Source organism: Ambystoma mexicanum, chromosome 6p, assembly GCF_040938575.1.
Source record: "Ambystoma mexicanum isolate Mex_15411 chromosome 6p, UKY_AmexF1_1, whole genome shotgun sequence".
Classification (NCBI taxonomy): domain Eukaryota; kingdom Metazoa; phylum Chordata; class Amphibia; order Caudata; family Ambystomatidae; genus Ambystoma; species Ambystoma mexicanum.
In genome coordinates this window covers 910,288,728-910,305,853 of record NC_090935.1, presented here as the reverse complement: position 1 = coordinate 910,305,853, position 17,126 = coordinate 910,288,728, and the positions used below count along the sequence as shown (strand labels likewise).

The window sequence follows — 17,126 nt, the reverse complement described above, 5'->3', positions numbered from 1 at the left end:
ATGCCTACACACACATGCTCGGACGGTCCAATAAGGCATTGCCGTAAGTGCAGGCCCAAAATGGGCCACTTTGAGTTACTTCACTGATTAACATTAATGAACAAATATTCCTTAAAATACACATTTGAAACAGATTTAACCCCAAAACTCACTTGTGGGTACCACGCAGTCGGCCACAAAAAGAACGATTGCCCTTTGCGTCAGTGGCTCACTTTCTCATTGGTGTCCGTGCCTTTTTCGGCTCCATTCGGACCCTGCACAAATAAACGCAAACCAGCAAACATTTTGAAAAAACTTTGCAGAAATGAAACTCCTTTTTTCTTGCTTTGAATATTTTGTAAATCTTGCTTTGAATATTTTGTAAATCTCTGTCCTAATTGTCCACTTCTCTTCCAGGTACACAAGACACCTCGTGGATGAAGGCAATGGGAAATTCAATTTGATGATCTTGTGCTGGGGGGAAGGGCACGGCAGGTAACAGTTTTTAGAATTTTGAATTTTTCGTGTGGTTTAGTTCAAGCAAGTAAAGTAACTGAATGTTGGGCCGCAAGCACTCTAAAATGTAATCCATATTTGGAAATTATACCCGCTTAGCAATATTAGAGTGAGGCAGAGGTTAATGTTTTGTCCTGTTAACCATGGGCCCAGCGACACGCGTGGCAAAATATTCCTATTAGTCACATATGTTCTCACCACTCGGTAGCACATTACTGGAATGCAAAACTACAGAACTCTTTAGTTCCTGAACAAAGTCTTAAAAAGTAGGGTAAGGGTCACTTGTTACAGCAACAGGGATTGGACCCCTTACCACAGGCTTGCTTTAGTCCAGTCCCCAGGGACAATTTGCCTTTAAGGAAGAGGTCTCACATGTATGTGATTCACCTGGGGTATTCAAGAAAAGAAGAATTCACTAAACCTCTGGAATTTCAGTCAATTCCAAAGTCCTCCAACAGTGAAGTGACTAAAGAAGGATTCCAAGGCAGAGGCAAACTGTGTCCCTTAACCATCCCTTGGCAACAGGGGGGGTTAACTGCTGTCACGAGGGTTTGCCACTCTTCTAGCTGCACTGGAACCAGGCTCCTCGCTGGAGGTGAAGGAACCCCTGTAGAGGCCAGCCAAACGCCCTACACTGGGAATGGAGAGCAAGAAAGACTTACCTTATCCTAGAGTTCCTATATTGGGACGCCTAACAATCAGATAGCCTAAGAGAAGATGAAATCCTGGTCGCACAGGTTCAAACCACATTTGAACCCCATTCAACACCCTTCATTCTGACACTTGAACTGTGGTGCTGCTTTTGGCACTTCATGACTTCGGACCAGCCCAATGCCACTTTGCACCAGTAGCTCATTGCTGCCTCTGCTTAAAACGGCAGCTCACTGTTGTGAAAGACTCCGACTCCCTGTATTTTCGAGCACTCCATCAAGCCAATACAGCCCGCTTCAACCAGACTCAAACACTGACTCGAACCCCTGGAACCTCTCATGGTCCGTTATGACCCAACCCAGTTGTAACATCGCCTCAAACCTTCTTGACTGCCAATCCAAACTTGGCATCGCCTCGCACACCAACTCGTACTGCAGAGAGCTCTGCCTCTAAGCCGACTTGCCACTGGATCAATGGGACTTGCTGCATCTCCAGCTCGATTTGACCGCTGAGTGCAGAGAAGTCCAGTTCGAAGCTGTGAAACTATCTAAGTATAAGGTACTGTCAAGAGGCCCTGAGCCACGTTTGGGACCATAGGGATTTACAAGCACCCTTTTCTATCCTTTTTGAGACATATCCTTTGAGCAGTGACATTGCTTGCCTGCTCACCCCTGCACAAGTACCCATAGCCTTATTCTATACCAGTTCTGTCTTTTCAGTGTTCTCACCACAGGGGTGGTGTTTTGTTAGTGTATTTAGTTACTTGATCGTTTACTTAAATTATGTATATTTTTTTAATGGAATTTAGATTGGACGTTTTATTTTTGTTTTGGAGTGTTAGAACTATCGTTGTTTAGGCTGCTACTGCACAACACACCTGTTCTGCACTATACTGCACTGATGATTCCTAATAAGGGTGAAACCAGGTATGTGATTCTTCTGGCAGCCTTGCAAATGTCTGTCTTGGGTTGATTAAGCTATGTATAAAATGGAACTGTCCTCTTAGACAAAGACAATTTCCTGGAGAAAAAGGTTTGCATTTGAGCTAATTTGCATACCCACAATGTCTTGCTGTTGTGGTTCAGAACTGGAGGTGAACTTCAGCGATGGCTACTAGGTGGCGTTGTGGGGTGTGTGACTTGGCTCAAATGGACTTGCCTACTTATGTTTTCTCACAAAAGACAAAGGAGGTATACCTGTCGGGCTGTATCTGGTTTACATTGCTGATTCGCATCCCTGCTGGTTTAGTAGTATTTGGGGGCTGAGTATGTGGTTTAGCTACTATTCCTCTCTGTACTCCTGCAGAGCAGTAGTTATTTCATCACACCCTTATTATCCAGAACAAAACATAGGCCCCCTCCAAGCTCATCCTTTGTTCTTTTAAATCCATCAACTTCAGGGTCGAACCAGAGTCCTTCAACGCTGCTGTTGTAAATCAAATGGATTTGAGGACAAACAAGGCCTGCCTTTGTCATCAAAAATGCTACCATGCAACTTGCCTATGGAAGAAGGAATCTTATCTCCTTGATCAAATTCCCTCTGTGCCAAATCCCTCTACTGAGCTGTTCTAAATTAAGGAGTTCAGAGCTCCCTCAAAATACCCTCCCACCCATTGGTAACCTCGGAACATTTGCTGACTCTTGCCGCCACTTCATCTTTGTTAATAATGAGTCTACACAGTGCCTTGGGTCTACCTATTCCTGACCTGATTACCATTGCTCCTATCTGCCCTTAACTCCCATTGGCCAATCTGAACTTGTGCTGATAGCTATCCGCATGAAAGCATCATCCAATCAGATAATTCATTAGCAGAGTGTGTACTCTCTCTTGCACCAGCCTTAACTACTCAGGTGAACTGCTCCCTTCAAAGGGACATCGTCCATCAAGCTTTGAATAAAACGTGTATATAACATCTCCTGAAGCCAATCCCAATTGAACACTGTCCGATTGCTCACACAACTTTTATTGGCAAGATCTAAGAAAAGCTGGCCACTAATCAACTGCTTCATTCCTCTGATTGATTCACATGTCCTCTTACACAACCACCAGTTGGTCACCAGGCCAGCAAGAAGTACTGCATTCAGCACTGATCTTCATGAGGGACAAGCTACTAATGTCACTTGATGCTAACTCCCCTACTAGTCTCATTATTCTCAACCTATCTGCAGCATTTGAGTGTGGACCATGAAACACTGTTCAGTGCCTCAAAACATACTTGGGCCTCTCTGGTTCTGCCCTGATTTAATCTTTCATGGCAGGCAGGGAAATTCCATAAAGTCAGGACCTTTCCCCTTAAAGACCACCACTCAATCCTGTGGAGTTTTACAAGGCTCCATCTTGACCTCATGGTTCTGAAACCTCTTCCGGACCTCCCCATGCTCGCTGCCATCTTCCAAACATATGTGGACAATATGCATATCGCCTTCCCTCTTTGGGGTCTTGCATTGGGTCTCCAACACATTTCAGAATGCCTACAACAGGTTCATGACCGGTTCATGGAAAACTCCCTTTGCCTAAATGCCGTGTAGAGGGAGATCATCTCCTTTGCCAACTTGGTTCCCTTAATGCTCCCTTTCCCATGGTATGCCTTCTTGGGGGCCCAGCCTACCCTTGTCTCATGTGCTTAAAGCCTTTACGTCCTATTCAACAGTCTTTTGTCTTTGACTCACAGATACAGGAACTTGCAAAGCCCCACTTTCAATTCCATATTCTAAGAGTCCTCCCTCGACTCCTTGACATGTGACAGAGTTCAGGTAACTTCATTGATGGTTCTCTCACAACTGAAGTATTGCAATAGTTTCCTGTAGGTGTTCAACCGCGTGATTTTCACAAGTTGAGCCGTTCCATAAGAAACAATGGGAAGAAAGTTAATGGGGTCCTCCATTCAATGCAGGTAATCTAATTCTACCCCATAGGGGTGAATTATGCAGCAATCAAAACTCAGGGGAGGCCAGAAGAGACCCCAATGAAGAGATTCCAAAGGCAATGGACAAACCGGGGACCCCAGACGAAGATGCAGCAGAGAAGGAGGTCCCCTTAATAGATGTCTATTGGAAATACGACAGACTTGCCTTCAAAGAATCTCAATGAGTGTCCTGAATTATCACCCACCCCAGGACATAAAGGTATATACTCGTGTCATCAGTTTCTGTGAAAATGGTTCCTGCACAGCAAAACATGTTACGTACAGGGCTTCTTTTCCAGGTGTGGTCAGAAGCTTGCACCCTGAGCCTGCAATAACCCAGAAAGGAAACCAAGGACTTTCCCACGGCATTCCCTTTTAAGCCTGCAGCAAGGAAATTGCTGGAAAGGCGGGTGAACCAACAAAGATGTCTCCCAGTGTTCTCAGTAAACAAAGGATGAAGGCAGCACAGCAGCAAACAATCCCAGGATGGAGATAACGGCTGGAGGCATCCTCAGACATCCTAAGCTGATGATTTGGTGGGGTGTTGATGTCTCATCACCTGTCTGGAGAATAGCAGCGATGAACAGCCAAATGGAACATCTTTTCTTGACTTGGCTGCCCTTGGCCAATAGGGTTTGCAGTCCCAGAATTACTAATCTGGAGACTGTCTCGTGCGAGAAATTGAATGAACCCCAGGCAATGATGGCCGACATGCTTCAAGGGGTCATTTGTTCACATCTTGAATCCATCACGCAGCCATATGCTACAGTTATTAATATTCTGTATTAAATCTGCTCTCAGGTGAATTGTACACACACCTTTAAACTTGCCCCTTAACACCCTGCACTAGTTTCACATTCCAGGCTTAATGGAGCATCATGCACACACACTCACAAACATTGCCCTTCTCTATTTTCACCTACTAGTTTGTCTTTCCCTCGTCGTCCTTGATTTGTTGCCTTCCTCTTCCTCACCGTTTTGCTTTCATCGCAGCATACAGTCTGGAAAAGCCTGGGGGACCACAATCAATGCGCCACTGTTCAGAGACGCCGCTGTGACTCCTACGACTGACTTAGCACAGTGTACACAACTTTTTAACTTAACCTAACATTAACATGCAGGTTTTTCGATTCTTATTTAGGCTCTGGGATCAGGAACAGGAGAAGCTGGAACCCTCCTGTTAGCTTCCTGCTCCAATCCGAGCCCAAGTGAAGGCCGCCCTTCCCTACATTGGGCCCAATATTCATGTCTCACCACTTCGGTGGGGTTGGGTGCACATTTAGGAACCAAACCTCCCCACCCCCCAAAGTGGTCAGCATGCCCTCGCTTCACTCCACTATATGTGACCAGCTGGCCCACTTAATTTGGCCAGAGACTAAGCAGTGGAACCATCCAGCAGGACCCTTCATCTTCTCACCGGCCTCCCACTACAGGTTACCATCCATTTCTAAGCATCCGCCCACCAGAAACCTAGCGCCTTGGCACAAACGGGGGGATTATGGGTGCATTCCTGTTAATATAAGGAAATGTCAAGTTGTCTTCTATTCAGATGCGCAATGAAGTGCTCCATAGTATCAAGTAAACGGTTCGTTTTATTGTTCTAAAGTGTGCCTTCTGTCGCTCAGCATGCAGCGGTGCGGGCGACGCCATGTTGGAATGAAGGGTATTGCTGAGAGCCTGTCTCTTTCGTCCCCTGCAGCAGTATCCATGACCACGCTGACTCGCACTGCTTCATGAAGATGCTCCAGGGAAACCTGAAAGAAACCCTCTTCGATTGGCCAGACAAAAAAACCAAGGGAGAAATGTCGAAAAAATCAGAACGCATTTTAAAGGACAATCAGTGTGCTTACATCAGCGGTGAGTTCAGTGGCAAAGTAATCGATTTTACGACCTCTGGAAGGAAGGCACTAGAAGGGCAACACACTCTGGCGAGGTTTCTAGTGCTTTATGTATGGGATAGCAATATCCTCATGCTCAGTGTATGATTTTCTCTATTTGACATTTTCCGTTGTGTGCCAGAAATGGCATAATTTTTAGGTGATGTTGAAGTTTGAGCTTGTTTAATTCTGCTTTTAACCCCATTACTTGACATAATGATAAATCAACATCTTTGCTTTGGTTAATGGTAGCGCTCATACAAGATGGTGTCCTACACCTTTTATTAGACTGATCAGCATCCTGGGGCTGCTCTGTAAAACATGGCATCGTGCCAATGACTTTCCAAATTTATTGTAACCTACAATGGCCAATGGGTGTCATTTACCTGGACAGACTATGTAAGGTCATGACTTCTGTGATGGTTTTAATGCACGAAACATGGAAAGCTAAGGCTGGGCAGCTGAATCTGATATTTAGTTATTAGATCACACACATGTATATAAAGCTGTACTCCATTTCCGATATACTTTAAATTCCCACTTAGTTGGGTTCTTATGTTGCGTTTCATGCTGGAGCCCAGCCTCTAGGGGCAGGGAACCCCATGCTGCCTGGCATTGTCTTGCTTCTGAGACAAGCACGTTTCCCTTGAGTTATTTTCCCAGCCCTGAAATAGATGCCATTGGCTCATTAAGCTATGATGTGGAAATCGTAACCAATTGGGACTAGAGGAAGGAGTGCTCATCAAATTCAGCTGGGTCTGGCTTTATAGCAGTCAGAACTTTAGACTCAATACAATCAGGGTTGCAAGAATGGGGAATATTATAACATGATAGAAGTGGCAATGAAAAACATATGGTCATCTTGGATAAATTGGCAGACCCTAATCCACTGGAAGCCGCCCATTTTACAACCTAGGGCGGAGAATAACTCCTGACCTGGAAATACACATTTAAAACTAATGTTTATTAGATACGCATACCCACAAGTGCCAATATGGGTATGATATGGTTTGTCTGCAAGAGGTTTGCCTGGCGGATCCACCGGAATTCAATGGGGTCCATACCTTTTTGAAAAAAGGCCAAAAAGCCAGAAGGGGTCGTTCAAGGGGAGGTTGGCACACTTTGATTAAAACAAATCTACGAGTTGAGCGGCACGAGATTGCAAGGGAGTGTGGATTTCTTGGCACGTTGTTTGACACGAAAGCAAACAAATTTTAATAGGAAATGGCTAATTAACTTGGATAGCCTCCCTGGGATTATACATACAGAACACTGTAGAATACATCTTTTAAAGATATTAGAATATTGGCTTGGATATGATGCCTCCAAATTCGTATTTTTAGTAGCCAATTTTAATTAATTGTGAACTAGTTCAATTTACCTATTGAAAGAGAATGAGGGGGCAAATGCCTGGATTTTCCCAGTTACTATGTCCTCACAAAAAACGATATACAGGTTAACACATGGACATTTTTCTTTGTTTGGAGGCTAATAATGATAAACGGAAGAGAAAACGGTGACAAACCAAATATTGGGTGTGGAGGTCTTTCATGTTCGTTAGCTTGCATATTTCTTGCTAGATCAGTATTCAATGTGAGTTGGAACCTTAAGGTTAAGGAAACCTATTTTAGTGACCATGCAAATGGGAGTACAAGCTGTGACTTGCATGCATATCAACCATCTGCATCAGTTAATGGATACTGGTGATAGTCTGGGAAATGGGGGAAGAAACAAAATTATTTGTTAAAGAAGGAATATTAAATGCATAAATACAAGGGCGTTGCTACAGTTAAATAGGTTAAAAGTAAAAGATTTGGGTTTGAGGGCCTTGACCAAAATCTATTACATTTTCTCCCAAAAATGAAGTCTTGGACCACTGATTCCAAGAAAAGGATATTTGAAACTAATAAAAGAATGGTGCCCGTGGCAATATTATGCTGTAATAGTTTTCACAAAAAGCACTATGCATAAAGAATGTAGAATCTTATTCAATAGAGCTGATATCGCTTGGAACAGATCTGGAATTTAAGAAGGTCATAAGAAAACATTTTATTACTCGTATTACTTAGAAGTGGCAATATATGTGAAGAGTTCTGTATAATAAGAATACACAAAGGAGCTGGACTTTATTAACTGGAGCAGATGTGCGCAGTGCTTTTGTTATATAGGTAGAGATTTAACACATTTTTTTATGGCAACATACTGCAGAAGGGTAGATTCCTTTTTAACTTAGTTCAAATCTTTTACAGTGCGGATTTACATAGATATGTAATATAGATCAGAAGACCCAAGAAATTATTGATTGATCGCACTGCTAGATATCACAGGAAAGATTTTTGCCTCATTATTAAAGGATTTGCAGAAATGGATTGATAAAATTAATCTCCTACCCATTATGCAGACAGGCTTCAGGAGGGGGGAGTAGGCATAACCCATAATGGTTGTGTGCTCAGTGTTCTTAAACCTTGGGCACAAAAAGAATGATTCAATATATGTAGTTTTTGTAGATTACTTGTCTGCGTTTGATCGAGACCTTGGCAAAACCAAGTAAGCTGGGGGAATTCCAGAGGGCCTATTAATGGAAGGTAAGTGATACTAATAGAGGTTTGAAACACTAGTGCACTTTGCTCCCCCATGCCCCCCACCCGTTCTATACAGTGTGCATGAAGTCATTCCAGTTCTTTGAAATGTGAATAATGTCCCCCCTAAACTTGGAGGCGTGAAACTAAGATGGCTAGCATATGCAGGGGATGTATTGGTCTTAGATAACACCCCTATCACTATTCGATGGCCCGACTATGGGCGATGCAGTGTTTGTAACCCTAACAGAATGTCCACTCTATGTGCTAAATTGGAAACTAATTACCAATGACTCTTATCTATCATATACCTGATCCCATTCCCTCTTCGCCTACTTCTTCTCCCTATCAAGCTCTTCATGCCACTGGGATTATCACAGCACTATTAACTCTTTTGATGCCATTATCCATTGGAATAATCCTGTAGGACCCCTTCTAATGTCGCTGGGTTACCCCTCAATTTGCAGCAATAAGTAAAGTTTAGCCACCAGAAAACCTTCTACTATGACTTTGGCACACAACCCAAAATAAATGATCTGTGCAGTTAATGCATATGAACGTGTTATTTTTCTAGCCAAAACTTTGCATGCCAGATTTCCTGCCTTTAGCAACTTTAAAGAGATGTGTATGGTTCTTAACGAGCTACCAGCTGCTCCATCAACCTCAGTTACTGCTCCTGCCCCTCAAACTTCATGCAATTCTGTGTCTACGTTCTTTAAGGACAAGATCTGTACTCTTAGAACTGAACAACGCTTTTGAATCCGAATCTGTTTAAACATTTTATAATGAAGTGATTCCCTTATCGCCACCCTCTCTCCCTACCCCCAGGCGGGCATTTCAGCATTTCATCTGCAGTAACCGCTTCTGGAAGAAATGATACTTCCTAACGGTGGAACCTATGGTGGAGCTCATAGGCCCCAATAGGGGCACAAACAACTTTGCACTGCCATACTGCACTCCCTCCCAGGGACGCCATGTGGGATCGCCAGGGGTTGCACCTGCGCCCCCTGAGGTCGCCCTTGATACCCCTAAAAAAAAAAAAAAAAAAAAATTAAAAAAAACTAATCTTTTTTTAAGAATGTTAGCACCTGGGCTGTGGTGAGTGTGGCTCTTTGTTTCTGGAGTGTCTGGCTTTCTTGCTCAGGCCTCTTGTAAAAACACGGGGTTCCAAAAGTGTAACACTTTGAGCAGTGACACTAAATAAGAAATAATAGGAATAACAATGTGTCTTTCTGGAATTCTATACAATATTTGCTAGACTCATTAAAGGTTTGTTTCAGGCACACTTCAGCAGGTGATTCACTGATTTAGTCTGTTCTTAAACACCTCAACTCAGCCTTTCATCCTTCTGAGGTCGCTAAATGAGTACCAACACAGGTTGGGTGATACTGTATGTATATTTGTTCTATATAAAGCACTTAAGCGTAAGAGCTATATAATAACACATCATTATAATTTGGCCTTGGACGTCTGCTTGCATTCACGGTAATTTGGAAACTTGGGGCTATACACACACTGATATTAACGATACACATGGTGATTCATGCTTTTATGAAATGTATATCACATTATAGTGACATCATAACCGTATTTTTTGTAGTTTACATTGGAACAATGCTATGTGATGCCACTTCCTTTCACCCCTTGACAAAACAGGTTGTGTTACATCGCTTCCTGTGATGTCAGTTCGGGGTTGGGTCAAATGACATGTCATCAGAGGTCATGAGTCGTGTGATGTCACTTCCGATACCCTCTGGCATTTTGGTGAAATGACGTCCCTGCTCCGTCCCACCTTTTTCATCCTGCAGTGGTAGTTTTAACATGTATGGCAGCACCTGCACATTAAACCTGTTCTAGACACTAATACCTTGCTGACCCTCCCCAGACTCCCTTTATAACTACTACAGGGTTGCCACAACCTTGAGATAAATCCCAGTGTACTAGTAGGCCCTGTGCACCGTCCCAATGCATACCCTTCAACAGTGCAATCTATTGACATGGAATCCGTGGCCATGTAAGAGTACACACAGGCAGCTGTGCTGTACTGTGTTCCCATTTGTCAAATCTTTGAGGCCTTGACTTGAGATACCACAGTGTTCTAGCGGGGTGACCAGGGGGCTGTTTGGTTCTGCACCCCCTAGAACCTGTGCACTCCATAAAGTCACTGCAAACCTAAGCAGGGATTTACATAAAGTGTCCAAGAGAGCAACGTTTATACAAACGACACCACAGCTAAGACTCCTGACACCATGGCTGCTGAAAGAGACTATCAACCGTCAAATATCTGAGGACTCCCTTAGTTCCCGAAAAATGTTAAGGCAATCACACAGACCAAAGTGCGGGCTCTCAGAGAGAGGCCTTTACTGATAACAGGAAGGGAATAGATTTGTTGGACACCTGCTGAAATGACCTTCTATGAGAACATCCAATGCTGATCCTGAAAGACAGACAGACAGACATCAGTTTTCTTCAAGAGGAGACAACGCTTGTCCAGGAAAAGTGTGAAGATCTTGAAAATAGACCGCAAAGAGAGAGCAAACACATCAGTTACCTGAAGGGCGGGGGAGTGTAGGGGCAAACCATCTTTAAGTGCTTCGGAGGAATCCTCTCTTTGAGCTTAAAGATGTCAGCACAGCTGATGTCTGAATTAACAGGATCCATATCCTAGGCTGCCCAAATAAGGGCCTGAAAAGCTCTCCTTGCAACATCCTGGTCAAATGCTATGATTTCACTACAAAAGAAGAGCGAATGTCAGCAGCTAGGGTGCAGAAGCAGGTAGAATGCTATGGTTGTCATTCAGCTTTTCCAAGATGTATTTCCCACCACCCTGGCACAACAGCGAGAAATGAGCCAAGTAAGAGATCCTGAACGCCAAGAAGCTCTCTTACAGGTGAACATTTTCCTACTGCCTAAAATGTTGGCTTAACTACTGAGAAGTAACCGTCTCTAGGCAGGAGTAAGGGTCCCAATGACAGAATCTCAGGTCAAATAGCCAACTGGATGCCTGTGACAGGTCGCCAAGGTCGGATCCTACAGAATCTGAAGCAAGGAGGGACAACGATTGGCAACTGTGTAAGCGCCGGCGATATCAGATCCCAGCTCATCTGCTCCTTTACGAAAGGGTGGAGGGTGTCACTTACGTTTCATTCATTTTTAACTCTTTTTCCTGCTGTATAGATGGCAGATGAGGCCCGGCCCATGTACATGCTCTGTCATATATTGATGGTTGGTTTGTGAGTTCTTAAATCCTAGCTCTTCAGCTCATCCGTCATGAGGAACTCCAAAGCGTCATTGACAGTACACACAGTTACGTTTTTGTTCTGTTCTAAAGATGGCAACTGAAACTGATGGCAAATGAAGATGAAGACTTTCCTATCACTTTGCATAGTTAGTTAACCTATGCCTGCTATCTCTCAGGGCAACCATTATGGATGACCGAAAAAGATTTCTCTGTCAGAGGAAAGATCACACTGATTATTGATTGTTTAAGGCTGGGCTTATCTCATTTTTCAGCATAAGGGTTTCAATGTTTAACCTATTGCTTTGAATGTTTATTTCTGCTGGGAAGGGTTGTGGCCAGAGGTTGAGCAACTGGGGTTGGCGAATGAATGGCTGTGTCTGGCTTGCCAGAGCGAGGAAATGCCGGCTTTAAATTACACGGGGTGTAGAGTTGGGTGGGATAGCAGACCACGTTGGTTATTATATCATGTTCCATATATCACAATGACGGCACACCCTTACGTCCAGGGAGCAGCCTGGGTGAATTGGAAATGCCGTGGGCATGAGGCGAAACACCTAGAGATTTGTGCATGGCCGGACCACGCCAACTACGAGGGGCAGACTTTATTGGGAACTTGGGGGAACCCATCCAAGTTTGGGGTTTACAAGTTGCACACTTTTTCAAGGTAGACCAGCACAAGCAACATTTGAAAATGTACATTTCCAATCTAAGGCTCCCACTAAGAGGCAAAGTAGATATTTTATTTCATGGGGACTTCTACTTCTCTCCAGCAAATGCACACTGATACAGAGCACATAATTGCCTTTGGCAAAGGGAGGGTGGCAAGCTCCCACATTACAGTAGCATCCATTTATGTTACCAACACAACAAAAAACATGCATTTTTATTACACGTCTTAGGGCTCATAGATGATTGGGCAGAGGGGTGAATCAGCTTGGCAGGTAATTTTAACCTTGTTATGGACCCTAGGCTGGACCGCGCAAGGTGATGCTTGTCAGTATGGGTGGTGTCAGCCAAGGTCAGAGCGAAGTTCCCAGAAATGGGATTGATGCAGAGAACGCCCCCGGATATGGTAGACTAACTCCTCTTTTTCTCACGTACATATTACTCTAGAATCTGCATGATCCGTCATTGGATCTCCTTGCTTCTTTGCGGGATGCTGACATTGGGCGAGCCACATTCTCGAAGCATGCACCACTTTCCATTAAAGTGTGGGTGGGGGCATGGGTGAGACTCACTACATAATGGAGGCTCGAGGATTATATCCGGTGGAACCCCACTCATAATCGGAGTGGGTGGACACAATATGCAATGTCTGTAATACATCTCAGGCCCTTCCCTTAGCAACAGATGAGATGCAATGAAGGCAAATTCATGGCCATCAAAGTTTAAAAAGTTATTTGCACTGAGAGGCCAACTAACAGCAAGCAACACTTCTTAAAAGTAAATAAAAAATGTGCAGTGCATATAATAACGTTAAAAAATAGTTAAAATTAGCACTAATATGTGAGCTGTAACACCACAATAAGGCTTAAAAAAAATCATTTTGCAGAAAAGTGGGGACAATATTTACACAAATGTAGGCGAGCCCTCCCTCTTTGGCCCCAAGATCCTTCCAGTCTCCGGACAGAATGGACTCCTTCACTCGTTGGAGGCAGGGATCTTGGCTTGTTTAACTGGTGATTTCCTCTAGTCTCATCTGTTTTGGGCGGGCACACGCGACAGACCTGCTCGTCTTTCTTGTGTGTCATCTAGCTCTGCTGGCGTTGCTAGTCGTGGGTGCCGGGACAGATAGTCTGCTGGATTGTCCCCTCCAGCATGGTACATCACTTCAATGTCAAACAGCTAGAGCTGAAGCATCCACCACTTGAGACTTGCTGGTGGATGCAGAGCAGACCCCTTGAAAATGGGCACAAGAGGCTTGTGATCTGTGTATATCATCACGTGATGCCGTAGCAGATAAAATTGAAAGTGTCGGCAGCCCGAGAGGATGGCTAGGGCTTCCCACTCAATGTGGGCATAGTTCTGTACAGTGCTGGTCAATGCTTGGCTGGCGAATGCAATAGCGTGCGTGTTTCCCTCTTCGTCAACTTAGGGGAGGACAGCTCCCAGCCCTACAGTGCTGGCGTCCGCCAGCAACTTTTGTGTTTTGAGTGGTATTAAAGATCACCATGGTGTCGTTTATCGCGAGGGATTCCTTTTATTCCACCTTCATGCATCCTCTTGTTATGGCCCCCACGTCCATGGAGTGTCTTTCTTGGTTAGTTGCTGGAGTGGGTCCGTGACACTGGCCAGGTTTGGTATGAAGCGGCTGCTTCGCACCTCCAACATGCTAGTTGGTGGATGGCCGTTGTGGACATTTGCGACCTTCTCTGGGTCAGGGGAATACTCCTTTCGATTTGAAGATGTAGCTACAAATAGGACAGTTCTGTTTTGCTGAATTCACATTCACATTTTTTGGCATGAAGAGTCAGGCCTTATTCCTCTAGTCGCATCAATACAGCGGCTAGGTGGGCGTTATGTTCCTCCTTGAATGTGCCGTACACCAGGATGTCGTCGGTGACGATTCGTGGCTCCAGGTAGACCTTGCAGCACCTTGCGGATCTCCTTCTAAAAGACTTTGGCCGAAGTTGACCCTCAAGTGCGAGGAGAAAGTTGTTATATATCTGGACTCTTTCGCTAGCCGGATTTGGTGATAGCTGGAGCGAAGGTCCAGCTTGCTGAACATTGTGGTGCCTGTTAGGTCTACAATGAATTAATCAATGGTCTGAGTGATGTCGTGCACGTCTGATTGCCTGGTTTGGGAGCTTCATGTCGATACATATTCTCACTGCATTCAGTTTTTTTTTTTTCTTTTCATAACCACCATTGGGGATAACCAAGGAGTGGGTCCCAATGTTTTCTCGATGCAGAGGTCTTCTAGCTTCTTCAGCTCCTCCCCCACAGCGGCCTGCACATGAAAGGGGACTCTCCTATGCCATGCTGAGTTTGGTTCAATGGTGCGGTCAATATGGAGTCTTACTGTCCAATTCTTTAGGCATCCAATGCCTTTGAAAAGTTTTGGATGTTTGACTATGATTCTGTCCACCTTTGGCTGTTGCACCTGGCGTGCAAAATGAATGATCTTCATGAATGAAGTTCTGCAGCTTAGTAGAGTCTCAATGCCAGCATCAGCAACATAAGATCTGGTCCTGCAAGCTTCATCGTTGGCCACGACATTGGCTTTGAACGGTCCCTTCACGGGGAGGGGTGCTTTGCTCCCATATACCTAGAGTCGGATGGCTTTGCATTGAATCACAGGCTTGGTGGCCATTGTTTTTATTTTGTTGAGTGGTAAAACATTCACCGTCACTCCTGTGTCAATGACTACTTTGGTTGGTGCGCTGTCCATGAGCACTGTGCAGGTTGGTTGGGATTTATGTATTTTCTTGGCTCTTGTACGACCCTACTGCAGAGATGAGGTGCAGCCACTTGTCCTGTCTCTCCTGGTGTTTGGTGTGTGGTTCTGGGGGTGACTCTTCCTCTGAATCTTTGCTTGTTTCACTCACTGCTGCTTGCGCGCTCTCCCTGTCCTACTGTTTGGGCTTTTCCTCTGTGATTTGCCTGCCGTCCGCTTTTTGGTCTGGGTTGTTCATTTGGGTGTGTCCTTGAGGTGCCTCGCCGCTGGCCAGTACTGAGACACACTGAGGAGAAGTGGTTGAGGTTCCCACATTTTCTGGATGTGGCTCCAATGGCTGGGCACGGTTCATCGTGGTACCAGCCTACTCCGCACCACTTGCAGGCTCTTTGAGTTTGCGGTGGCCATGTCAGCAGGACGAGGACCTTACTTTGTGACCGCCCTCTGGTGTTGACCACAGCGATGTGGCTGCAGGTTGTTCGGCATCAACTGTCAGGCGGCTGATCGATGCTTCCCTGGTGGCCACTTCGGTGTCCGTTTTTTCCCTCTGGCGCCCCATTTCCAGAATATAATCTAGGGCAATGTTTCTCTCTGACAGAATGTCCCTCCTCTCGGATGATATCCCATGAATGACTTGCTGTTTTATGGAGAACTCCTTGTTGGGGAAACTCACAGCCAATGGATAACTCCTGGATCCTTGAGTGATGGATTCTGGTGGCCGCTCTCTCACTAAACTCAGTTGAAAGTGCTCGTAATCCGGATTAAGTTGGGGGTCAGAATTTCCTGTTGGGCGCGGTCCTCGCTGTCTGGTAATCATCTTTGTGACCTCTGTTTGGTAGTGTGTTGAAGAGTTGCAATGCGCTTTTCTTCATCTACAGTGACTTTCTTTGACTTCAGGTGGAGCTCAAATTGCTACAGCCAGAGCTCCCACAGGAGGGAAGCCCCTTCTGCATACGGGTCAAAGGGTTTCATGAACGCACCCTCTAGCGTGCTCCCCTGGAGATCTGGGGCCTCTGTGGCTGGTGTGCGGGGTCAGCTGACCGTCCGACATTGTGCTTGGGCCCAGGTGACTTGCTCACTGTTATTGGCCAGAGTTCGATGGCCTGGGCGCAGCCCATTGTGGGACTGGCGCCAACCCTCTTCCTTGCTTTGTGGGGTGCTGTCCTTGTGCTTCCGGCATGGCTGTGCCTGCTGTGGTGCCTGGCCTCTGATGTGATATGAAGGCTGAAGCTGTGCGGGCTGACCGCCCTGACTTATTGTCTGGCGTGGTGGTGCCGGTGTGGAGCCTGTTCCGCATCTGGGGATAGCTGTCGCATGCTGTGCGCGTCAGGTGGTGTGAGCACTCATGCCATCTGGCTGGCTTTCACTGTCAAGGGCTCTGGGTCCTCTGCTGGTTGGGTCGGCACTGCATTGAACGTTTGTGTGACCGGCGCGCTGCATGCCATTTTCCTAGTGCACACCTGTTGGGCACCATGGGCTGTTCCTGTACATCGTCGCCAGTGTGATAAATTGCGCCGGGCCGCTGGCGGGTAGAAGCCAGGCTTGGCTGAGAGACCACACAAATAACGACATGCACACTGTACTTATGGTTGTACTCGACTGTCCTGTTTTGGAGGGCAGTCAGTACTTTTACTCTATTCTTTGTGTCCTGATGTCACACCGTCAGGACACCCTTTTGGCCTTTTCTCTGTGTACCACAACCTGGAGGTTGAAACTGTGAAGGGAAATTAGGTGTTCATGTGGCAAACTGTGGCTAGCATTTTGCAATTTGAAATGTTTACATTTGGACTGTACACTCCCAGGAAAGTGTTGCACATTCTAATCACACATTGTTGTCTTCAGAATCTGGATTGCCATTGATGTTAAATGGAAGGAAGTAGTTGTCAATTGCATATGACTAGACCTGCAGTGATATAATTATGTGTTGGCTATTTGCGTCCTAACATTTCACTATGTGGGCTGGACTGATATGCTGTAGCTA

The 17,126-nt window shown here is 45.3% G+C and overlaps 1 protein-coding gene across 2 annotated transcripts in view; it reads left to right on the top strand.

Moving 5' to 3' along the window:
* CDO1 (cysteine dioxygenase type 1) overlaps positions 1-17,126 on the top strand; it is a 125,393-nt gene that overhangs the window by 94,446 nt on the left and 13,821 nt on the right. For both annotated transcript variants that reach the window (XM_069625532.1, XM_069625533.1), the window contains exons 2-3: positions 397-474; positions 5,751-5,908. In XM_069625532.1, the coding sequence (XP_069481633.1) occupies positions 397-474; positions 5,751-5,908 (236 nt within the window). The remainder of the gene's footprint in view (positions 1-396; positions 475-5,750; positions 5,909-17,126) is intronic.